Raw genomic sequence first — 26,744 nt, 5'->3', positions numbered from 1 at the left:
CTCTATATTCAAAGTTTCTTGTGATTTCAACTTTAGAAGGTGGTCAGGGAACGCCACCGGGACAGCACAGCAATTCTTCCAGTCACAGCATGGAACAAGTCCAAATATGCACATAATTAAAATGAAAAGAGTCCAATGTCTTTTCTCAGGACTGGTGATGATGAGAAACAGGACCTGACAACACAAGATCTATTACTGCCTTTAGAGAAGCAGTACCTTCTATGCCTCACAAATGTAATTGTGTCAAGATTGCAAAGACAAAGATAAGCCTTAACACTGACAATCATGTAAGTGGTTGTCAGCGTTCACTGATGAAAACCTAAATCACATATCAGCATCCTCAGCCCTACAGATTTCATTTGTCAAGTGAGCTTGAAGCCTTCTCTTTCAATCCACAAATTCTTCACTTAGGCAGACTCCAGGTTTCCATGAATCTTCTGAAAGACAATACTAAATTCTGAACAGAGAACGAGGTACAGAATTCTCTGATATGTTTTCTGAGAATTAACAATTTCACCACAGCATTAAGCCTATTCACGCACCAGAATATGTGAAAGGCCTTCTAAAAGTTTTTCGCAAATCAAAACAAAACAAAAACAAGAAAAAGCACTAGAAAAAGCAGGTATTCTCCACTGAATTAACTGTTGCAGGTATTAAACACAAATGAAAATCATCCGGTCTAATATTTAATTTCTTCTCACTTCTGCAAGACTAAAACATCTTTCTACTAATGTATGTACATACTCAATAAATGTAGCTGCTGTGAAACTTGTAAGGACAAAGAGCTACACATCATTTTTCAGTGACACATTTTGAAATAGAATAATATATATTTTTTAAATTATTTGTATAGAGAAAGAAAGGAATGTTATCCTTTACACTTCTAATTCCATTACTGGCTCACTATCCTCAATGATTAAGACCGCCAAAAGTAATTAAATTTTTATTACTATACTGCCAGTTAAATCATAGAACTGAACTCTGAAGGTCTTAACATGATAAGGAGTTAGAATAAAGCCTCAGAATATAAACGGTTAAATGAAAATATAGCAAAGTTGTGTTTTGGCCAGTAACTGTAATTTTGCTTAAAAAGATTAAGACTTTCTGCTTTATAAAACAAAACAAAACAAAAACAACAAAAATAAGATACTGGAAAAGTTATGTAGCATGTGTACCATGGAACACTAGGATGAAATAACAGAAATACTGATAACACTTTATTGAAGAATAGATTTAAAGCCTCAGGAAATTGCTTTAGTGAAAGGCACAAAAAAAAAAAAAAAAAAAAAAAGAGAGAGAGAGACTGTTATGATTAAAACCAATGCTGAGAAAATATTTGAGACATCATTTAAAAGTCATAGAAAGAAGACTGTTAGTTGTTCTGCACTTTACTTATTGGTCAGTATGGCAATGAGAACATACCATGTCTCTAACTACAATTATAGTTTACATAAGAAAAATACTGAGATTGGATCTGCATTGTAGAGTTGGTTATTCATGCATAACATTTTCATAAATCAACACAGTTTAGAGGTGTGCCTTTTTACTGTTTCTGATGTAGATTTTGGGGTAGAATGTAAAATGACCCTCTTTGCTAACGTGACCCTCTTTGCTAACAAATGGGATATAAGGTATTATTCTAAGGTCTGGTGTTTTTTGTTTGTTTGTTTTGTTTGATTGCTTGCTTTTTAAATTGCCAGTAAATACCAAAAGATCAGCCTAAAATTCAGTAGTCATGTCAATATGGGCACTTACTGCAGTCCAATAGGCATGCCAATACGTGTACTTACTGCACTCCTTTAAATAATAAATCACATTCTTTTCAAGAAGAATGTAATTATATTGTGCATTCTATGTACTGTTCATAATTACTGGTAGAAATGAAGTTTACATCTCATTATGCAAGAGTACCTTAAACCACTTGGTTGCATAAAACTCTGTTCTATAAAAAAGGGGGTCACTTAAAGACAGCCACTTAATTAAACCCATTGGTTATGTTGCTGAAAAGCTTATCACAACAGCCATTTAATGAAATCAGAGAAAACTAAGAAAGTTGAAGCTTTCTTGGGGAAAGAGGAAAAAAAAAAAAAAAAAGAAAGTAGAAAAGACAGGTTTGATAAGAACTATAATAGCTTGTAATAATAGCTTGTATTCCTTATAATAGCTGCATAATAGTGAATGAAACGTTTACCATAGCTTACAGTCTAATAGACAGTCTTACTGGCCTTTTGTTTTGTACTGGCTTGTGTTCCCTGTGTTCATAGCTTTAGCCATTGCACAATTTCTCACTTAACTTCTCACTTAAAGGAAGGTCACTTCTTTCTTTTATCACCAGCCACAAAAGTAATGGCTTCTTGACTAATTAGGGATTATGGCAAGGAATGGGAGAAAGGAAAACAAAGGGATAGAAACCATTAGCTACAACCTAGAACTAATAGTAACTTGTACTGTTTTTGCTCTGGAAACACACACATATAGTGAGACAGATGAAGTAAGACAGTCAAAACATTTCTACATGTTATATCCATGGAAACCACCAACTTGTCTGTTTGGTGAAACATGGAGGTACGTTAAAACGCTACTTCTCTGTTCTTTAAAATCTGGAGCCATTATCTGAATTCCACTTGACATTTTAGCCTTTTCATTCTTTGCTAATATATAGTGCTATGAAAAAAGTAACTTATTTCAAGGTTATAATATCCCTTACATGAGCTTTTACATGCTCCAACTCATTATCTTTTGGCTTATAAAGAAAAACATTTTTATTTTCCGTTACTTTTTGACTTTTTGCCTGAGTTATATATATATATATATATAAACTATATATATATATATATATATATATATATATATATAAATATATATATAAATATATATATAAATATATATATAAACTATATAACTCAGTTTTATATATATATATATATATAAAAAAAACTGAGTTTTATATATATATATATACACACACTGGGATTGAACTACTTACTAGGCCAGTTCTGATGATCTAAAGTTACTAAAGCCCGTAGGATGATGTTCCAAGGCAATGGTGATAAATCTCTGTGGTATGTAGTCTTCTTACATACCAAAATTTTTACTTAGCAAAGAACAAGTTACATTCTGTGTATTTTTAAGAGGAGATTTAAGACAGGTACTCAAAGTGCAATTGAAAGAACTCTGTGTCTTTCTAAAACCAGTCTCTATTACGTTTTAGCATGCAGTCTATTCCCAACACATAGTTCCATATGCTTGATTGCACCAAAATACATAGATCATGAGGCTATTCCAACTAAATACTTTTTCACAAAAGCTGTCATTACTAACTTGACAAAGTTGATATATATATATATATATTTATTTTTTTTTTCATTTCATACCAATTTCCAAATTGGTAATGAAAAGTGGTTAAAATTGTCCAACAAGAACTAATTCCTGAGAGCTCACTTTCTGATGGTTCTCCAGCAATGAATCAATAATAATAATAAAAAATCCTCCAGTTTTTCAATCTGCTTAGCTTATTATTTTTGTTCCAGTCAAGTATATTGTTTTGGTTTTGGTCAAGATATCATACTGGGAGAAAGATAAACATATTGTATTCTTCCTTATATCTTAAATCTGTAATATTGTCAAATATTTAATAAGCCTATTTAACAAGATCTATTTTTACAATAAAATATGTTCAGTGGCATTGACTTTTACATTTTAATTCCTTTTTAACAGTGTTCTTAAAATGTTTGCCAGACATTTATACTGCTCCCACATTCTAAGTGTGCGTGGGGGGAGACAGAGAGTGATTGTATTCTCTGCAGCTCTTTTGGAATTTTTTTATATGCTTTCCTTTGATGGATAAAGAATCAGCACAAATTAAGAGAAAAGTAAACACTTCCTTACTTTAATGTATTTTTTCACTATATTTTAATAATATTTTTTTTTTTTAGATATGTTCGTCCACATTTAAAAAAAATGCAAAAATAATTTGAGAAGCTGCTAAGTAATAGTGACCTAATACCTGGACAATTATCAACCTTTGTTCTGAGATTATGATGGAAGCACAGTATCATGTCATTATTAGATTTGTCTATGCAGATTTTACTCGCTTTCTTGGATGGTTTTCCCATTTCTATAGTACAATCCAAAGAATACGCTACACCACTCAACAAAGCCTTTACAATTTTTTAATATCACCTCTATCAATTATTACAAACACAGGCAATTATTTTTTTAAAACTGACAACAAAATAATTTTAACTAGGATTTAAACACCCTGTCACTCAAGAAATATTTTAGCCTCCGACTTGTGATACCTCTATTCTACAGCTTCTACTGACCACTAGTCTACTTGCTTTTAATACTACATTTTCACTTTCCTGCAAATGTGCCTGGGAGACCTTAAAATGTTTTACAGCGCAGATACTATAATCTAAACGGAACAATTCTGTAACAATTTCTGACTTGTCAGGAATTCCTTAGTTTTCCTCCATAAGATAAACCAAAAATGCATAGGGTGCAACAAGTATAAAAACATAGGCCATGAAAGCACAACTGATTCCAAGTGCCACTGAGAAGTACAGGGACTTACAGAAGGAGTCTACTTATCAAGACTTATAAGCAATAAAAAGAGTCTGTAGATTTTTCACATTAATAGACTGACTATATTTCAAGCCTTTACTAAATTTACTAAGGAAATTAATACTTAATTTGAACCAGCAAAGCCAAAAATAATTTGTCTGTGTTGTTACCAGATACTTCTGGGACAACACATTAACTGTGATATAAATGTGCGCGGATCAGGTAAATATAAACATAAATTTTGGTCTAGTTCTTTTATTCAATACAACCTAGAATGCTATATAGGTTTACATAAATCATTCTAAAAACTAGTTAAAGAAGGATCAAAATGTGAGCCAAGTAAATAAGAAAACATTTAAAATTTCAGTACAGGACTTGAGAGAAAGTCCATTTTCTTTAAGTGTTTAGGAAATCTTAGGAAAAGAGTTTCTCTGGGAGAATAAATCAAATCCATTATATTTATGAATATTCTTACCTATTTTCTCAGGTGAAACATCTTTTATTGAAGGAACTTTCAAATTAACTCTGCTAGATGCCAACACTGGAATAGAGAGTTTCTCAGGAACGTCAAATAATTCTCGCATGCTCACTTGTACACTGTAATCCACATACTTCAGCTCTGGTGGGAATTTACGAGGTTTTAGGAGTTCGCATCTCTGCAAGTGAAGGAATAATGTATACATATGAACAATGATCTCATAATAATTTCAGGTTAGGAAGATACTGGCTTAAATGCGTAATTCCATAACTTGTAAAGTGGTAATTAGTCCTGTTGCATAGCAATGGTTGAGAGGCACTCCTAAATAAAGACTGTTTGGTACAATTTTCTAGATATCATGTATCTGAAGCATTAATTTAAAAATAATGTTTTGAGATTTACAGTAAAAACACCTCCTACTCAGAAACCACCTACCAACCTTTAAAGACACTCAGAGAAGAGGGAAGAAAAAAAAAAAAAAAAGAGAAAATATTAAAATAAAAATGTATTTTGTTTCAGAACAGGTGTTTCTTTAATCCATAAAATTTCTGATTAATGATAGTATGAAAAAAGAAAAAATATTTTGACATTCTGTGAGAAATTACTGTATAGTTAACTGTGCTAACTTTACTATTCAAATGTTGACAATATGTTCAAGAAATCAAAGCATTTAGAATTAATTTTATGGACAAACAAGCTCCTCCGTTTGGTGAAAGGCATTGCTAATTCACAGCATGAAACATTTTAGTAAAGTTTTAGCACAACACAAAAAGGCAAAATCAAAAGAGGCTTCTAAATCTCATAATGAAAACTAAATTAGACACCTGAAGGAAATCATTACTGAAAGAACGCAATGATTTAACATGCGACTTGCTCACAATTTTAATTTTTGATCCAACAACACAGTATATTTGCAATGCTCGAGATAAACAATAAATTCAACAAATTTAGTAACTGTAGTAACTCTAATCATCAAAGATGATCAAAATAGATCTCTCTTTCTTGCAGCAAGGAAAAGAAGGTGTAAAAGCACTGTACAAAAATAGCCAGGATTTTCAACCACGCATATAGACAGGTCAAGTAGAAACACGAAATATACATTCCTGAAGATGTATATCCAGTCTAACTTCAAAATACAGCTTGCATTTATTGCTGTTTTCAATGGGATTTAAGTGAACATGAGTAAAATTTACAGTTTAATAAAAACTTTGGACAGGGTCTTTTTTTGTTCAGGAATGGTGGAGGGGATATTTAGACAATGAACATAAAAGAATACTTCAACTCCAAATTAAGTTGCAGAGCAGAAGCCCCCCTCAAAAAAGAAGTTTCTTCAATAAATGCCACCAGAATTTCTATACTCTCACTTTTATACAGATAGCAAGACAGAATTCATAATAAAAAGAACAATAGGAACAGTTTTTAGAAATTTATGTGCATAGTGGATTTCCATACTGAGAAATATTTTTAAATGAAGTTTTTTCTACAGCAGCAGTATAGCAGAACTACTTTATTTTATTTCTCACGAGCAAATAAAAAATTTTCTGTACATGAAACAAATATGTCCTTTTGCATGTTATTTTCACTTCTCCCACGATTATTTATTCAGTAGTACAAAACGTGGCACATTTCATTACTGTTTTCCACTGTTCTTCCATGTAGGTAAATTTAACACTCGTGTTAGATCTTAGCATACTTAGTCATAGAGAGACTATTACCATTACATTCCATCTCAATTAGATCCACAGCTTCAGAGCAGTCAAGTCTTTCATCAAGTCTTTGTTAACCAACTGTGATATTAAAGGACTTCAGTTAAGAAAAGTTTATAAAATGTCACCATGGCAGCATAGCAGGTATGCTCAAAACAAAAATATTTGTGTCTAAATTACATGGTTACAATTCTTGTCCCATGACAAACATATTAACATTAACTAATTTGATTTGTATTACTTTTTAAACTTATCTGTAAACAAAAAGGCATAAATTTAACAATCTCAAGACTCTAGGGAAAATTCTCTCCCCCTAGCACTGGGAATCATGCAGCACTGGGACTGGGAACCATACTCAGGAAGGAGTCCAGCTGAAAAACTGGAATAACATACAGCTTCCCAGCCAACTGCCTGAGGTCAGGTAGCATCAGGTTCACATGGGAAATTAAACAATAAAACCCAGACGTTGGCCATAATCCATAGATGTTTATATTTGAATTCTATGTGAGAAAAAAAGCGTGGTTATTTGGGAGTATTGCTATTATAAATTCATTCACAAATACTATTTGAATGTCTACTGGACTATCTAGGGTTTTTTTTCTAGATGCTGAATTCTTGGGGAAATACCCCTAGGTTGGAATTATGTATAGGTAGGGAACTATAGCTTATAAGGAAGATCCAGTGCTTTCCAAAAGTATGGTGTATTGATTGCAAAACAAGAAAAAGTCTTTCCTGCTCCTCAATTTGGTATGTCTGTTCTTATACAAAATAATTATAAAAAATAAAAATTCTGTTAGAGAATTTTCTTTCCTTATAAAATGAGCATAAGGACACTAATACAGACATCAATGCATAGAGTTTAAAAGATTCTTTAATCAATGTGTATTTTTCAGAAGCTAACTGAAATAAACCATCAATGTTCTTTTTAACTGCAGCTAACATTTCTTAAATGGTGACTTTTTAATCACATGAGTGAGGAAGCAACTTCAGAATGAATATTTAAATTGTGTCTGAGGGAATGAGGATTATAATCTGTCAGATTGCAGAATATATTAAAAACAACAACAACAAAGTCTTCATTAGACTATTTCCTGAAAATTTTAAATTTTAAAATTTCATTTTTACACACAAGAACGGCTAAATAATTCTAGGACCAGATTTCTGTGTTTCTCACCTCTACTCTGGACAGCCCTAGCAATGCAGTTGCAACTCGGACACTACTGCTATCCAGAGTCTCTGTGATCTTTCTTCTTTCATATTCAATATTTGACATTTGCTGTTGTGCAGCAATAGCCAGAGCCCTTTCTCTTGATTCATTGATCAATGGAATCCTGAGATTTTCTTCAAGAGTCTGCTCAAGACTGCATTTCAAATATAAAACCGGCTCTGCTGCACTTGGACCTGTTTAAATAAAAAATAAAAAATATAAAATAAAACCACCACCACCACCAAAAACAATACTTGTCAACTGCTACTATATCTTCATAGAGTACTTAAAATCCTTAATGTTCAAAGAAAAACCTGAATACAACATTCCTTTGATATTTAGTTACATGTTACTTCTCCAGTACATGCTTCCATAAAAAAAATATTTTTAATCATAGTGGGGAAATAAAAATTGACACAAAATGAAATCCAAATAGAAGTTGCTTTTCATGGTTAATCAAAAAACCCAGACTTCAGTGTTACTACTACTACAATGGCAATAAAACTTTCAAAAGGCTGTTTCCTTTAAAACACAACCACTCTTTTATTCCTTTAGATGATGTTGCATTGCTCCTAAAAGAAGTCACCATCAATATAACTCTGATCAGAGATGGCAAAACTCAAAGAGTTTTTCCAGTAGAATGTTCTGAGATCCATAGTTCTCATTAAAGCTCTCTGAAATAAATACCAACAAATCTTTCATTGTCTCTCCTGTACATACACTTAACTTACTTCAAATTTTCACATTCATATGTAGAAATATCAGTGGAAAAAAAAATTTTGCATCTTGGAAAGCAAAACTGCGGGTGAGAGCTTTTACGCATGCACTAGTATCAAAGGATCTTAGAAAAACAATGTTCCATCTTATTTGGCAAAATGCATGCCAAGAGCAGCATATTTTTACCCTTCACAGAAGGAATGGAAACAGATAAGAGAGCTTAAATTAATAAATGAGAAGTGGTGCGTAGATTTCTGATATTTCATGCAAGTGCCTTAAATCAAAATAATCTTGCACTGCTCTGGTTAGCTTTTGACGCATAGCAGAGAAAGTTTCATAACTGATGTACATCTCCATATTTTTTTCAGTGAATACTTTTTACTTGGTCAAGCTGGTCCACAGAATCAAACACACTCAGCAGTGACTTTCTTCAGACCTCTGCCCAGTCTGGCTTGAAATGGCTGAGATACAAAGCTCCCAGGATACGAAGATCTCATGAACATGATTCTGACCAGACTAATCCAAAGATTAAAGGAAGGTAAGGCCTTGTAATAGGCAGGAAGAACCAGGAAAAGTCTAGAATGGCTAAAATGCTATAATACAAAATATCACTAGAGGTGCATTGAGATCAGCGGCTTAGAAATTGTTTCATGTTTTCCTAAATGCCTCATTTTGACCTAGACATGTTAATATTTTTTTGATCTTTGTACCATGTTAAAAACTGTCTTGCCTGAGAACACCCTGGGGAAAAAAATAAATCAATCAAACTTATTAAAACTTGCCCCTCTCCCTCAATCCCTTTTCCCCCCTTTCTCCCAGATAACTCTTACCTCCAGACTCAGTCATGGAGAAGTATGTCTGAACTACTATCAACGAAACAGGCTATATACCTAATAATTATTTTCAGATTAGTTGGTATCTGAATCTACATTTAGTAACAAGCAGACAGAAGGACAGTTACTTTACTGCCTACTGAGCACTGAATTCTTAAATTTAGTCTCAGAACATAAGATATATGTATTTCAAATATAGCCATACTGGTTCTGAAATAGAACTGACAGCAGTTTATCACTGGTTGTTTAAAGACAAATGTATAGGATTATCTGTCAAATCACAATACTTAATACACTATTAATGTGTTCTAAAAGTAGAAAAACTCCAGGTAAATTGATTTGTCCTGTTTTATCTGGCTACAGACTACATTTGAAATAAAAGAGAAAATATGAAAAAATATTGATATAGACTGTTAAAAACAACTTCACATACAAGTCAAATAAGATAACTAATAACCAGATCACTGCTGCTCTGAAGAGAATGGACTGGACAACATTAAAAGAAATATCCCATACTTACATTGTACTACCTTTCTTACACTTCACTACCAACAACTGCTTATACTAGATACATATAATGAATCTTAACAGAAAAGAATATTTGCAAAGAGTGATTTGCTTTATTTCACTGCCCTCACTTCAATTGACTTTACCTTCTAATGTGCTGCTAATATGTAAAACATTTGGACTATCCATTGGAAGCAGTCCTGAAGGCAAAGGTATATCACCTGTTCCTTCTACCAGGTATACAAATTCTCCAATCTGAAACACAGAAACATGCACATACACATAATTCTTAAAGGAACTCATGGAAAAAAAAAAAAAAGAAAAAAAAAAAAAGCAGAATATTAAAACTGAAAACAAAGATAACTTAGTAACACTGAAGGCCTGGCTTGCAGAATAATTTACACACCCAGGAGAACCATTATTTTAGAACTATGTTTAAACAGAAAAAAATATATATAATTTCAAACCCTGCTATGATATCCAAATGGTTTTAATTAAGAATATTAAATCTGAAAAGCCAAGAAATTTTAACAAGTTGAATCCTTTCCAACTCCTCATATAATTTAACAGAATGAGAATACCCTGAGTCACAAATATGGTGATAAATTGAATTCTAATTATGTACTATAGCTGCATATATTGAAACATATATACCAGTTGACTTCTTTTTTTTCACTTTGTAGAAAATGGTTACTGTAATTTTGAGCAAATAACACTTGTATTTCATCAAAAATAATTAAATTCCTATAGAAGCTTGAAAATAACCATAAATATGACCCAGAACAAAGGAAGACAATAATTTGCCATAGAGGAAAGTATAAATGAATGATCAGAGAAATAATACTTGAATAATAGAAGGAAAAAGGGAGGAGTGGGGGGGAGGGAGGAAGTAAATAAAAACAGAAAAGTGATTAAAAAAAAAAAGTACTCTAAACTACAAAGACTACAAAGAGAACATCCCAAGACTAAACGTAATTAAATTAGATACATATATACATACACCAGGAGATTTAATAGACATAATAGTATTGCTTTGTTAACTTCTTTCAGTTTTCTGCAAACTTTTGTATAACTTTAGTTTCTACTGACTGCAAGGCAGAGGATCAAATGTTGCTGTGACTAGACATATAATTTACCACAGAAAGTCAACACATATTTCCATAAACTATATTCTATAAAATCATGCCTCAAAACTGCATTTATTTCATATATTCTTCATTCCAGATATGAGGGAACTTATTTATTTATGTCTGTTAGTTTATCTGTCAGCCAATGCAATTTTTTCACTCTAATATTGGTCAATAACAGAAGATACACCTGCTTTTTATTTTATTCAAAGCATCATCAAATATTTATGCTAAAGCCAAAAACATTGCAGTTATGTTTCTAGCACAGCAGAAGGAAAACTACTGAACTTTGATGGCATTTTCTCCCCTTCCTTGGTTCAAGAATTCAGACAAATCTTCCTTGAGAAGGATTAAAGAAACCTACAGGAAAATAGGTTTCCCACATCCAAACTAATAGCCACTCCTGGGAACCAATTTAAACAGAAATTATTCCTGTTTGACACAGTGTTTTGACTCCGTAAGGACCACTAACAAGCTCAGAAGCTTGCAGCACGTACAACTAATTTCATGAAGGAACTGGTTGCTAGGTTGCCGTTCTACTATCAATTACTTTTTTTGTCATCACTGACATCAACATACTTGTATGTAGGAACAAGCTTCCCCATTTCCCTTCTTGCTTTGAAGAAATCTTGCTTTTTGATCTCCATAAAATGCAAATCCTGTTTTCTTTCTGCTGAGGTTTTCTCAGCAGAATGGGTATCATAATCCATTTTGCAAATTTAGAAGGGAATCCCTTGGTTTTCATCATTTATATTTCCAGTTTTCATGAGCTGCAAAGGCTAGCATAAACATTTTCTAGGGCTTAATGTTTAAATAAATAAATAAATAAAAATAAAATGTCTGTTGAATAAGCTATTTATCTAATTGTGTTGCTAGATAATATTGCAAAAGCATGGATAGCCACTAGAAATTTGCAGTTTCCATGAAAGTCAGTAATTAAGAACAACAGAGAGTATTCTTTAAACAAGCCATTTAATTTCATACTAGATATTTACCTGTGAAAATCTAGAGTGACAATTTTAAACTATGACTTCATAAATGACTATCATTGAAATCAAAAGTCATTCATATTTAGATTATCTCCCAGAAACAGAAATCTAGAGAAAAAACAACCCACTTATATTGCCCAATATACAATTCCTTCTCTGAAAAGACATGCTGAAAATTTAAATAATACCAATTTTGATTTTTCTTAAAAACAAGTACGGAAACAAAACTTTGAGAAATGATAACCAACTTGTTCTGTCATTTCAAACATTAGAAAAGTTAACATACAGATTCTTTCTTTAAAAAAAAAAAATAAAGCCACATCTAGTCGCAACATTTAACTAGTGTTTTGGATCTCAACATCTTTTATTGTAATGAAGCTACATTTTGACTCTGACTGCTGTTTTTGTCCATTTGTCTTAATGATTAGGAAAGGTATGTAGAAAGAAATGCTAAATTAAATGATTTATTAGATTATAAACAGCAAAAGCCCAGAAAGGGCTTTTAAAGGGCTTTTATAAAAAAGCAAAAGTTCAAAAAGCTTGTATTTGAACAATACAAGCTCCATCATTATACAAAACCATTTGACCATCATACAGCTTGGTCATACAGCTACAATTGTTTGTCAATGAGAAAATGGTGCAATCGTGATATTGCAGCCATATACACAATATTTAAAGCCAATTTCTACCTGTCATCACTGTACAAGTCACGACAGATACTTTGCAGCTTCATCTTACTCTAGGAGTTTCCACATTTTACTATATATGATACAATTTTGTGGATGGGACTTGCGTTTTCCTAGCCCAAGGTTGTACATATCAAACTCATTACACATTCAGTAGCCTTTAAATGCATCCCACCTAACCAGTTAAGATTAAAGGAACAGGTCTTCCAGAAACAGTTACCATACAGGACATGAGTGTCTCCTCAGAGGCATTAATGCTTTCTGCTACGACAAATGACTAGGAGCCAGGTGTCAAATTTTAGATGTTTCTACATCACCACTGGGGATAACTCTCAATGGTTTCTAGAGGCTGTCAGAAACATTAACTGTCCATAACTTGGATCACATCTCTTTCTGATTTGCTTTCCTCTCATTAGCATGTCTCCATTTCCCCTCTCTTCATTAAACAACTTTGTTGTTAAAATCCCTAATGTAGCATGAGACTCCTATTTTCTGTCAGGGCATATACTTCTGCTCCTAATAAAAAAACAAACAGCAAGAATGCCAACAGCATAGATTATAAAATCATAGCATGTAGAAAATGATCCTTCTTAGATCTGCTTCCAGAAAACTGTAGGTTAGGGTATTCTTTATCTAGAGACTGCATCCAGATCATCATATTGAATTAAAAGTGGTGAAACCAGCCTCCATGAGTTTGTCTAATTTCTTTTGAACTAGTTAACATTTAGAGCAACCAGCGTCCTGTGATAGTTGACTTACATAAATTAATAATTGTATATAAAAAAAGTACTTTATTTGGTTCAGTTTGTATCTCTTGCCACAATCACTCTATTAACTTTCTGCAAATTATTCATAATTATATGCATCTTTCATGTCCCTTACCTGTCTCTTTTTTTAACTGAAGGAAATTAATTTCTTTTTAGTATCTTTCTCCATAAAGAAACCATTATATACTTCTTATCATTCTTGCTTCTTGTTTTTTTTTTTTTTTCTTTCTTTCTTTCTTTTCCTCCCTGATTCCTATTATACTGTTTGCTGGAGTGACTAGAACTGCACACAATAGTTAAGGTGTGTACACCATAGCTCCTTAGGGCGTATTGAGGTTTCACATTTATATGTCTATTTCTTCCCCCCTCAAAAAATCTCTTTTTGAATAATGCTGAGCACTGGGTTGGATTTCTTTTCACAGAACTGTGAACAAAGACAACACTGCACTGACAGAGGGACATTTATATAACCCCTTTGTAGCTAATTCCCTGGTGCCAGTAAGGTAATGCTATGGCATAAGCTCACTGTCTGACTGTAGGAGCTAGAAGAAAATCTTTAATCTCTCTCTCCACTTATTTTCAAGAAACTCAAATAAACTTGTTCTGGTTTTGGCTGAGATGCAGCTACTTTTTCTCTGTAGAGCTTCGTTGTGTTTTGCATTTTTGATGAAAGTAGTGTAGTAAGCAAGAGGTTGTGTGATTCTTAGCTGCCCACTGAAGTTAAACCACAACAAAACTGTATGTTCCTTAAGGTTTCCAACCAAGTGACTTTCTTAAAGACAAAAAAAAAAAAAAAAAAAAGCCAGTGGTTGGTTTCAAATATTGAATAGGATTGTATCTACAGACTTAGGCATAATTGCATAAGTTATATTTTCCTTTTAAAGCAAAGAGAACGTTAAGAAGACCACGTGCCATAACCAAAGTCACAGTTAAACAATAAAAACAAACACCAAACACAAAAACACCAAACACTAGCAGTAGTCTCTTGCTCTATAGCAAGGAAGAATATGGAAGCTAATAACGTGGAGGAGAAAAAGTATAAATAAATAAGTTTTGGATATACCACCACAAATCATGAAAACATTGCAGACAAAATGGCAGATACATGCAATTGCTCAGAGGGAAAGCTGAAACAGAGGTAGTATTATGGACGTAAGAAGAAGAATGAAAGCCTTGAGATCAACCACATGTAGAAGAAGTTTAGAGAAACAATAGGGTGTTGAAGAACAATGACAGCTAGGGAAAAAACACAGCAGAGTGGTTTAAAGAGGTGAAATGATGGATGAAAGACAGAAATAAGAAGGTTGTGGCCACTGAGATAAAGGATTATAGGAACATCGAAGGAGTTGGAGTGCAAATTTTAAGTGCTGAAAGTTGGTCAAAACTGAGTCTTGGTAATTTGATGAAATCAATTCCAGTTAAAAACATATGTCAAATGCCAGATTGCATGAATCAAGAAAAAAATAAACAGTAACAGCAACAGAGTTAGTATTCAGGTACAACCTTTTCAGCAGATTTCCTTACACTGGTGACAAGAACTGAACGGAATTTGGACAGCATTATTTAAACCAAAAAAAAAGGGGGGGGGGGGGGGAAAGGAGAGACAGAGCAAGGAAAATTATTATTATTCTACTTTGGCATATTATCCTAGATACAGTAAAGACTGCATTTCTTCCCTGTCTATTTCTCATCCAAAAGCATTACTCTTGCTCCCATATCAAGATAAATGTTTTAAATTCCATATTTGCTTTGTGGAGATAAAAGGGCAGAGAACTTTAGTTTAAATTTCTTAGTTGAAACTTGTAACCTTATGCAAACCTCTCATCAAATTCTTAAGCAATGTTTCCCCAAAAGAGTTATAGGAATATTTTATTTCAAACATATATATATATATATATGGAAAGAGAAAAGGTTTTCATGTTTTCATTTCCAAAAGTCTGCATACAGATATCTTTATAATTGCATATGCATGCAAAAACATTATGTGAACATATGTACATAACAGATTTATATATTCATTTACCCTATTTACATATAACTGGCAAACATCTTAAAGTTTTACAGAAATAGTCTTCTTAACTGACTAGACTATCACGTGAAAGCCAATCACAGAACATATTTTCCATCCTTACCAGTTCATTAACCAGAATGACAGTGCAGTAACGTTTTTCCAGATTAAAGGGAAGAAAGTGAATCTCTAAGCCTGAAGAACTTCTCGCTGTCAAGAACAGTTTTTCCATTGGACTGAAGAACTCATGCAGGAGGCTGGACTGGTCAGCTGTTAAAATAAGTTTTAATGGTTGCTTAGATACAACAGCACCAGTTGCAAAATACTGCCTGAATTTAAATATAAGGATACCGTATACAGCCTGCTGTAGTAATCAGTATTTAATGTACTCTGAAGTTACACTTGTGTAAATATGCTGCAATATTGCATGCTGTATTATTCGCATTCATTTTTCTAATTTATTTTGTTCTTATTTCATGCATTGAAGCAAAAGCAGGGAAATCAGACTGATCTATAAAAAAATTAAAAATAAAACTCTTTAAAGATGTACAGTCTACAAGCAAACAACTCCTCTTACCAGTAAGAAGAATACAGTTTAATACTATTTAAATGAACCATCTTGCCCCCAGTGGCAGAAAGTACATTTTATATTATAACCTGAAATCCTCTGGAATAGACAAAAGCTAAGTTCTGGAAAGCATACTTTCTCAGTATTACTTTCGGAAAAAAAAAAATGCTGATAGTGTTTTCTTCCTAGGATACTAGGAATCTTATGGGTGAATCTGTGAGTCAGACTACTTTCTCAGCGACTGTTTTTCCCCTCCTGAGCATATTTTGGTAATGTACTTCATATTTTGGTAAGGTACTTCAGAGCCTGACTTTCATTCTACCTTGGCTGCATAACCTTCTAGAAAGATCAACAGACTGAAAACTAGGAGAGAAAACTAGGAGTTTTCAGTCCTAAAAGTGCAGGCAACCAAAAGTGAAGATCACAGAACAGCTAAGGTTAGGAAGGACAAGGACCTCTGGAGGTAATCTGGTCCAACCCTCCCTGGCTCAAGCGGGGGTACATAAGAAAATTATGCAAAACTCTGGCTAATTAAATGTAAGTGAATCAGCACCTCCCTCCCAAAATCCAAGAACCACGTTAATGAAAGCCATAACCTCTACCCTCTCACCCTCAACGACCTTTTCTTTCCATAGTCCAGTTTGTTTTCCAAACAATAATAGGAATTTCCCAATATTCGCATTTCAACAAACAGCTAAGTTGCACGTGAAACTGACATTTCCAAAGCTTACATAAACAATGACAAAAACAAACAAACAAACAATCGCCAACAGAACCCAAAGCCCATTTTAACCCTTTCATCAAATATGGTAAATTTTTTTACTATGTAAGGTAACAGTTCTTAAACTTGTCACCTGTTCAAGTATTCCTCATTCAAAGTATGTATTTTGCAGTATGTATTCCTCATTCAAAGTATTCAAACTGTGGTACAGACTGAATTAGTCTTGTGAAAACCCTCCCTCTTCACCTGCTTTCTGGACTGTGCAAAATTAAAACAATCACCAAAGAAGTACATTTATTAAATAATTTAAGATTTTTTGACAATTCTGTTCTTTATTATGGTTGCTTCAAGAAAAAATACAAAAATATTTTCTGATTCCTACTGCTCTCCAATTAGGACTCCTCCTGACCCTTAATAATAACATTGTCTCAGAAGAAAACATATGTGGAAGACTCCTAGTTGGATCTTGTTTGGTATGCTACAGGGAGAAGTATCAAGAAGTATACTCAAAGCAGAAGTGCACTTCCACAAGAAGCAAAAACATAGTTTTGGTACGTCACTTCATTAGTTAAGATACATACTTTTAATTTTTATGAGCTTTGTATTAGTTGGTTGTTAATCACATCTCAGAAAACAATATGAGAAATAAATATAAATAGAAGAGCTAGGCGATTCATATTACAAATCTGTTTTCCACATGGCCTCATAGAAAGCAAGCATTATATCCCAACAGGAAAAAAATAATTTCATACGGCAAAATTTTGCTCACGTGGACTTCTGACAGTCTCAGAAAAGGCTACAACTCCAGATTTGTATGTTTTTACAGAACTTTTGACTGACATTTCATAGGAAACAAAAGCAAGAATTGCACTGTTTATGAGTATTTTTGAAAATAACTCAGGTATGCTGAAAAGACTCCACATCAAACTGCCATGAAGTCAATACATGGGCCATTAAAAATATATATATTTATTTGTTAAAGTCACTAGGAATACAGTGCAGCTTTAGAAATCACTTCAATAAATAAAAAAATACCAGATGATACACGGCTATAAATAATAAGTTCTGAGCATATTTTAGATGTCAAAATTCTGCTTATGCATATACTCTAATTGCTACTCTAGTGACATAAGGTGTGTTGTATAGAGGTACTTACAGCAATTAAAGTTGTTCTCTTCATTTGGCTCATTAGGCAGTGCACTGTTTTTACAATTTATTACATTATTTTCAGAACTAGAACCAAAAAAATGAAAGCAATATAGTAAATTTGGAGATTTCTATTATTTCACTTAACAGATTGCTTCTTCCCGGCTTTTAGACATAAATACTGGAAAAGCGAATGTTTCAAACAAAAGCAACAAACATTTTGGAACTATCTACTTATCAATTATGTCAGGTACCACCTCTTCCACTTAAGTTAGTACTCATATTTACAGCAGAGCTAGAATGTGCTTCCTTCAATTAAGTTGTATAACATCCCTGTAGTAATCTATAAACAAAACTCCACATTAAAAAATACAATTAGTATTTGTCAATCAAAAACATTCCTGACCAATAATATTTTTTGGTGAATTCAGTCCCAGTTCTTCTCTTTACCATTTCAGAATTCTATTGCAGTAGGTAAAGAATTGTCCCCTGGTACAAAGCCTGGCATTCCTCTGACAATTGACTTCAAAGCAGATTTGCAATGTTTCCTGTAAAATCTACTCTAGAAATACATCTAAAAATTCTATTTATTTAATGGTATAGACCATAAAAGCTTTAAAGATATCTCATAATTTCTACTTGGATCATAGAAGGACAATGACTTTAACACTACTACACCTTAGCAGGAAAAAAAAATAATCTCTAAATAAATTAGAAGAGTTTACCACTAAACGCAACTTTCTAATTTAAGTCTTTGAAATAAATATTTCTAGTCTCCAAGATGCACTATGTTGTTTCAAAACATACATTTTGGTAGAGTCTCAAAGATACTTAAATAATTTCACTGTTCCCAAACTGCATCAGTAGTACACAAAATATTTAAAACTTTTAACACATCTTTTTTTTCTTAGAGGAAACAGGGCACAACTATTTAAGAAAAAATGCAACATAGACAATGGAACATTTGCCTATTTCATGGGGAAAAAAAAAAAAAAAACACCAAAGCTGATGCTGTCACTGTCTCTATCTGATAATCATTTTTCTTCCAGTGCTCATTTCAAAACAGACTGAATTTGGCATCCTTTAAGAATATCCCATTCTCAGAATCTTGTCTTTTTAACTTTAGAGTGGAAATTAATTAAGTAAAATAATTGGCTTACAAACTTTCTGTTCACACAGTAAGTATAAATTAGGACATAATTTTCCATGATATTCTGTGCAAAGACTAATTTTAATCATCTCTGCATAGGTTTGGGGGAATTTACAATGAGGAAATAGGGGTGTAAAATCCCCACATTAATGAACAGCAGTTCACGATCTTGCTAGGAAGCACCAAATCTCACAAGAGAAACTCTCCAAAAATTTCTACTTTACATAATTCTCTTCTTGTTTCAGTTAATTTAGTTCACATGCAAGATTCATTTCTACAAGGTTATAGCCCTGAAAAAAGGGGATGAGAAAGCCTAGGAACAGTAAAGCTTATCCCTCCACATCTCTTTGACACCAAGGCTACAGGAATGGTCTATATACACTAACAGTGCAATTAACCATGCAACAGAATGCAATCAAGGATTTGTCTGAGAAATGAATGAAGAGGATGAACCTTAACCTAAACACCTTACTCAGTTCACAACAATGTTGTTTTTCAAACGTACTTGAAAAGAACACTTGGGAAAAAAAAAATATATATATATATATATATATATATATATATATATATATATATATATATATATGTATATATATTTGCTTATTCCCATCCCCCCATCTTATTTCCTTGATATTACTTTATATTTTATTTCTATCCTTCTTCACAATTTCTACCAGTATTGACAGGAGCTGAGACTGTGCAGTTACATTTATGGAAGGATAGTTTTATGTAATTTACAACAAGCACAGGTAAGAACCCATAGATGCTGGAAAAAAAAAAAAAAAACAAACACTGTAAAGCATCTAAAAGAAATTACTGCAAGTAGCTTTTCCAGTTCTAGACTCAGTTTTAATATTATTCACACATAAAAATCATTTTCCCCAGCAGTAAAATTTGATGAACCAGCTGATACCAAACAATTATCATGTACAGCATTTGGTAGCTATTGGGTCTCTCTTAAAATAAATTGTTAATCTTGCTGGGCTAAGAAAAAAATCACAACCTTAAATAAATGGACTTGTAAAATTCTCAGAATATGTTACCCTGGGGATTCATTTTAATGCCTATACTTAAAAGTTATTTTTCAGAAAGGGAAATGATCTCTGAAGTATGTGAGTATAACATACTATTTATTCTTTACTAACAAATAATAACTTATCTCACACAAAAATACAAAGAAAATACAAATTTTATACAAAACATCATCTCTTTCAATGCTTTGTCTTTGAATCAGAAAGCCCAGTTATGATTTCAGTAACAGAGTCAACAACAGAAGAATCACTGTAAAAATAATGAATTGTTCAAAAGCTGTTTAAAAAGAAAAGATAAAAAGATCATTACATGGAAATACATTGTACTTTGACGCCAAAACAGTACAGCATAAGTCTTCACTGGGGTGAACCATACTTTGAATAAATCTTATTTTCTGAGGTGAATGGCAGAGAAACTTATTGCACTGATTTGAAGGTCTGCCTCTGTAAAATTATTCTCACCCAAATGAACAAAGTATCTGCAGATACATAAATTGAAAGAGAATTGAGCTGTATATTGGCAGATGAGTACATTGTGTCTTGTCCTTCTGAAATAAAAATAAATTGCATCCCATGTAATAATAAAAATAAAAATAATATAATTAAGATCAGGAAAGTATTGAAGGCAGACCTTCAGTCTAGCTCAATACATTTCCTTTAAATACAGGGAGAAATGAGAGGGTTAGACAGAACAGCTTAATGCTACCATAAAATAAGTCTACACAGACAGTTTGCTATGGCATTAAGCCCGCAGTACTGTCCTATGAGGCCTTATGCACCAATCATTTTACTCCATGTTAATACTGAATTTTACTGTACGAAAAATATTTCTGGTGAAGAAGACAAGACAAGCTTTGACATCAAGGTTATACATGTGCTGTTCAGACACAAGGGCAAAGGATCCATGAGCTAATTATGGAACTAAGCACATTGTATCACACTGTGGTTCAGGTTTCAGTCTGAAAACTCAGGTATCAGAAGCAATTCAGTTTAATGGGAGGAATGGTAACTAAGCAACTTCACATTTGTTTTGTTATTTATTTATTTTTTTGCAAACACAATTGGCCACTTCCAAATAAGAGGTTCTTTTTGTTTTGTTTTGTTTTTTTAACCATGCATTAAATAGACTAAAAGATCCACAAGTATGTTACATGTGAGGGTTGGCTTAGGAGGGTGCCTCTCAACTGTTTGGTAACAAAACCCAGTTGAGTCAAAGAAAACAACAGGTGTGAATACTTCCAACTGATTCTAACAGTGGTTTAGTCTAATCTGTTCAAATTTGTACTAGAAACTACTTAAATACTTGGTCACCAGTAAGAAACAGTTCAGTAGCTATCATCTCTGAGTTGCCAGTTACCTCTTCCTGCATAGTACCACAAAGAGGCTGGGCTTGCCATATTAGCAGGCATACCAGAAATCAAGTCTGGATCAAAAGTAAAAAACGTCTCTGCAGTCTACATTGGCCCATGCAAGCCATAAACCACACTTTCTATCCAATAGATTCTTGCATAAGGAAAATTATTTTGCTTTCTGTATTAGAGTTTGGAGTAGAATTTCTCAGATGGTCTTTTTAAGTTCCTTCCAGTTCCAGATTCTACATATTACTGATGTGAAAAGAAAACTAACAGGTGTCAGCCACCACAGGGAAATCTCGAGTCCATACAGCAGCAACTTCATCAATAAACTTTAGAAGACAAAAGGAATCAAACTGTTTATTAGAAAGGATACAACAGCTTACTAGTGCAGTGAAAATACTGAAACATTTGAGCAGAAAACTCATATATATATTTGCCATTTTCAACACTCTGTGGGTTAGTTTGTGATCTCAGAACAAAGACTAAGACAGGAAGTAAAACAGGAACTGCCCAAAAAAGGTAGTGTGGCTTATATTAGTATAGATCAGTTTCTAACATATCAAATATTAATCAGAATTGTGATGACTCCTAACTATATTTCTAAACCACATTTTCTTAAACAACAGATATAACATCTCATAATCTATATTAGACGTGGACACAACAGACCCTTTTAGATCTTTTTTTTTTTTTTCATCAGATCAGTAAGTAAATACAAGTATTCTGTTCAGTGTACCTTTTTCTTTGAAGCATGGAACTGTTTACAACAAGGAGTACACAAATATATAAATACATAAAATTCAAAATATTTGGATTTTCTGGCATTATCCCTGGTTAAAATAAAAAGTAAGCAATGCTAAGAAGCTATATGCAATATTCTGTGGATACAACAGAAGAAAGGGATGCCATCCAAAGGGACCTGGACAAGCTTGAGAACTGGGCCCACATGGACACAGTGAGGTTCAACAAGTCCAAGTGCAAGGTGTTGCACCTCTCAGTCCCAGACATGAGGATACACTGAAAGAACTCATTGAGAGCAGCCCTGTGGAAAGAGACTTGGGAGATCTGCTGGACAAAAAGCTTGACATTAGCCAGTATTGCACACTTGCAGCCCAGAAGGCCAACCACGTCCTGGGCTGCATCAACAGAGGCCAGCAGGGGAGGGAGGGGATTGTTCCCCTCTGCTCTGCCCTTGTGAGGCCCCGCCTGGAGTGCTGCATCCTGGTCTGTGGCCCTCAGCACAAGAAAGATGCATGGCTGTTAGAGAAGGACCAGAAAAGGGCCACAGAGATGATCAGAGGGCTGGAGCACCTCTCCTGTGAAGAAAGGCTGAGGTAGCTGGGGCTGTTCAGCCTGAAGAAGAGAAGGCTCCAGGAAGACATAGAGAGAAAGCGATAGGACAAGAGAGAATTGTTTTAAACTAAAAGAGGAGAGATTTAGATTAGATGTTAGGAGGAAATTCTTTACTCCTAGGCACTGAAACAGGCTGGCCAGAGAAGTTGTAGATGCCCCATCCCTAGAAGTGCTCAAAGCCGTGTTAGATGGAGCCCTGGGAAACCTGATCTAGTGGGTAGGCTCACTTGAAACTTCAAGATGTTAGGATTGAAGCATGCAAAGGATATAAATCATGCAGACACAATTACTTAAAATGTAAGCACTGATGTTATGATAAGGTTACAATTAGAGAGCACTTGGCCCCCATTTTGTAGAACCAACAGGCCCCCATTTTGTAGAAGGCATTTTCTACATTTTATCAAAAGAATAAAAAATGATTGCAGGTATAATCTACGTATTGATCAGTAATATATTGTAAAAATAGTAACTTTTAGGACAAATGTCAGAAGTTTGTTATGTTCCATTCAAGAAACAATCATTCTTAAAAGGAGCATCTAAATGGATTTTACACATAAAAGAAACATCAAATCATATGTTTGCAGATACTGGAGATCAATAAAATGCAAATCAATACTGGAGCTTTCTAAAGACTTAAGCTGCTCTCAAATCCATTTTAATGAGAGTTAGGTCTAGATGTATGACTACAATTACAATTTTTTAGATTGTGTTATGTATTGAAGATAAATTATGCAGATGAAAAGGCATTTTCTAACTATTCCAATAGTTTCTGATACCTTAAAGTATAATTTACTAGTACAATCTGTAACCTCTGTAACACTGAGGTTAATTGCTAGATGTTCAATTATTGTAGCACAGCTGGTAAATGTAGCTTGGCTGTGAGTGCACAGAGCACACAGGACACAAACAAGGGACAGAACAGCATCAAAAGCATCCACCTCTGATATCTATGTAATAGTGTTTTGGTAGCTACAGTATTCTTTCTTGATAATGTTTTGGAGCTGGAGTATTCTTCACATTCAATGTGAGAGGGCTGCTGGTGGTGTATTTTAAAAGTTAGTTCCTGCGTCTTTTGTTGAGAAGAAATCTGATTGGTTACACATTGGTTATCTTTCCAGTAAGCTGACTTCTGTTGTTTGTGGTTTCATTTTGTTTTGTTTTTAATGTACTATACTATTCCAACTGATATTTATGAATGTTATCTATGAATAAATAATTTAAAATACAGTTGAAGTGATGGAAGGCTAGAGAAACAGATCTCTGTAACTAAATAACCAAATATGCGAATGAAGAATCTAAATAGGCATAGAATTAAAACTTTTAGTCCTTTGCTGAAAAATAGAGTTATTAAAAGGACATTTATTAAAACAGTACAATTCATAACATCTGGTAAGTTCCAAAAATAGTATTAGACATTTGTGGTCATCCTTTCTCTATGCTGAACCATTTCAAAAGAGTACCCTAAAGATTGCCATACCTGTTCTGGATTGTCTGTTTCTCCTTTAACCTTGACTATGAACAGTTCTAATCTACATCTCTCCTCTGCAATGCCCCTAAAGATTACTGCCTGTTCATCTAAACAGCTTGGTATTTATCTCACTGTCTAACAATTAAAGACAGTGAAGACTGAAATACCTGCTTTCGGACTGTAAGTTGTCTTAAGCACAGAACCTTCTTTATGATACACTTCTCCTTGACTCCCACTCCAAATTACTGTTTTTCAGTCTTTGACATTTTATTACCTTTACCACACTTATTTTGAACTCTCCTTCACATTCCACATTGCCTATGCTAGAAAATCTGTCCCTAGTCTGTTTAAGCAATAAAGTCTAGACACAAAATTATATTAACTTATATCAATATTTCTGCACTAATATCCCCTCATCCTCATTTGCATCTGCAGGGGCCTACTTATCCTGTAACATTTTAGATTTCAGAACAATTAGAATTCTCTAGACTGCCTACTTATAATTAAAAATGTGATCCCATTGTTACACCTTCAAATACACCTACAGTCTTCATTCTGAGATTCAGAACTATTCCTTCTCTTTTTCAGGTCCTGGTGAACTGGAGTCTTACTGATATTTTCTGTCAACACTTCAGTCACCTAAGTCACCATGATTGCCCCTGTCCCAGCACCAATATTTCACCTTTCAATTCTACTTCGTATAACACTTCTTCTAGTTAGCACATTACTATCATTTTTACCTTTTATACTATATTTGTCTTTCCTCCACTGTTTGAATAAATTATCTGTAAGGTATTTCAAAAATGTTACACAGTCCTACCATACTTCCGTTTCTCAGCCTGTAGTTCTTTACAACTGGTATGCACACAGCTACACACAAATATGTAATACTAATGAAACTGTACAACTCATTATAGTATAATTAGTAATTACAATTTAAAACTTACCTGAATGTTTGCTCTTGCTTTACTTGCCTGGCTTGATATATCTGTTCTGGCTGAGATAAGCAACTTGTGGATTCCAGCAAAATGACCCTGGAATATGGCAAGTACACTTAAACACTACATTTTACTAGCAGAATGAGGAAAAAATCTAGCTTTTTTCAAAAATAAAAAAAAAAAAAAAGAAAATTTCACAAACAAGAACAATGTGCTTTTCAAGACGAATGATATTCATATTTTAAATTGGAAAAACTATTCTAAAGTATAATTTATGCTAAGTTCTGTGCTAATTTAAATGAGTGAAAATAATTTCATTTACATTTGAACAGACCTAAAGTGTTTTTTGTTTGTTTGTTTGTTTTTGGAATGTGGGAATCTATTAAGATACAGGAAGATACAGGAAATTGTCATTTCCCTAATTAAACATGAACAAATGCTTCACTTTCATTTTTCCTAGAAGATTATGATCTTCTTTCCTTTTGTGTACATTACATTGTGCACACATTATTTCCATTGTAGGTAATGGATAATTCACTCATCTACTGCTAGTCATTATTAAAGAACTAGGTTTTGGTATCATTGTAGAACTTCTGTTACATGGCACCAGCCACTGAATTCATTTATCTGAAGCCAGACTTCTGCATTTTCTCTGTACTCACAAAGGACAGCAAGAACAGAAGGAAAATTACAGAGTGCATACTAAAAATACAGAAGCTAATGTCAGCTAGCATAGCCCCAGCTGTGGAGCTGAATTCAAACTCTCCAACAGTCACAATCTTAATCAACTAATCACAGTTTTAGTTGATGTTCTGCCCAAGATTTTAATCTGCCACTAAAAAATAATAATACCAATGGTTAGGTACTGTAGTATTTCATAATACATAAATACCTTTTCTATTTTTGGGTAAAAAGTAGCTGTTTCACAATTTAATGGATTATTTTACATGCATTCAACTAATTTGTCTTAATGAAATACAAACTTTCAATAATCAGTTTAAGATACAGTAATTTTTAAAATATCTAACTATACATAAGTATTAAAAGCTCTGAAATGTAAAAAAAAAAAAAAAAAAAAAGAAAAAAAAAAGGTGACAATATTTAGCTGATGAAACAAGTAACACCTAACAAATAGCAGAATGCTAGTTCTGGTTTAGACTGCATAACTTACAGCTTTTGGAAATATATGTCATTTGCCACCATATGTTATTTGACACAAGAACAAAGAGACTTTTTAATTTGTCTTTTTCTTAAATAGTACTACTTTATACATAAGGTTTTAAGATTTTCATCCCTCTTTTCTGTAGAAAGGTTACTTCCTTGGTATCACAAGTGCATTTCCTAGTTTTATTTGCAAATAAGCAATACTCACCCTCATGGAACACTAGATATTTTTCAAAACTTTGGCAAAATTATTCAAAGA

General features: G+C 33.3%; 1 protein-coding gene across 1 annotated transcript in view; it reads right to left on the bottom strand.

Annotated features, from left to right (window-relative positions):
- Window positions 1-26,744, bottom strand: part of CFAP47 (cilia and flagella associated protein 47) — a 296,518-nt gene that overhangs the window by 175,613 nt on the left and 94,161 nt on the right. Inside the window, exons 40-45 of the mRNA XM_068686651.1 lie at window positions 25,331-25,417; window positions 18,037-18,113; window positions 15,716-15,861; window positions 10,161-10,269; window positions 7,925-8,151; window positions 5,042-5,222 (exon numbers count right to left, since the gene is read on the bottom strand). Of these exons, the coding sequence (XP_068542752.1) occupies window positions 5,042-5,222; window positions 7,925-8,151; window positions 10,161-10,269; window positions 15,716-15,861; window positions 18,037-18,113; window positions 25,331-25,417 (827 nt within the window). The remainder of the gene's footprint in view (window positions 1-5,041; window positions 5,223-7,924; window positions 8,152-10,160; window positions 10,270-15,715; window positions 15,862-18,036; window positions 18,114-25,330; window positions 25,418-26,744) is intronic.

Source organism: Anas acuta, chromosome 1 (assembly GCF_963932015.1).
Source record: "Anas acuta chromosome 1, bAnaAcu1.1, whole genome shotgun sequence".
Taxonomy (NCBI): Eukaryota; Metazoa; Chordata; class Aves; order Anseriformes; family Anatidae; genus Anas; species Anas acuta.
The sequence above is the reverse complement of the archived record's forward strand: the minus strand, read 5'-3'. Positions and strand labels throughout refer to the sequence as shown.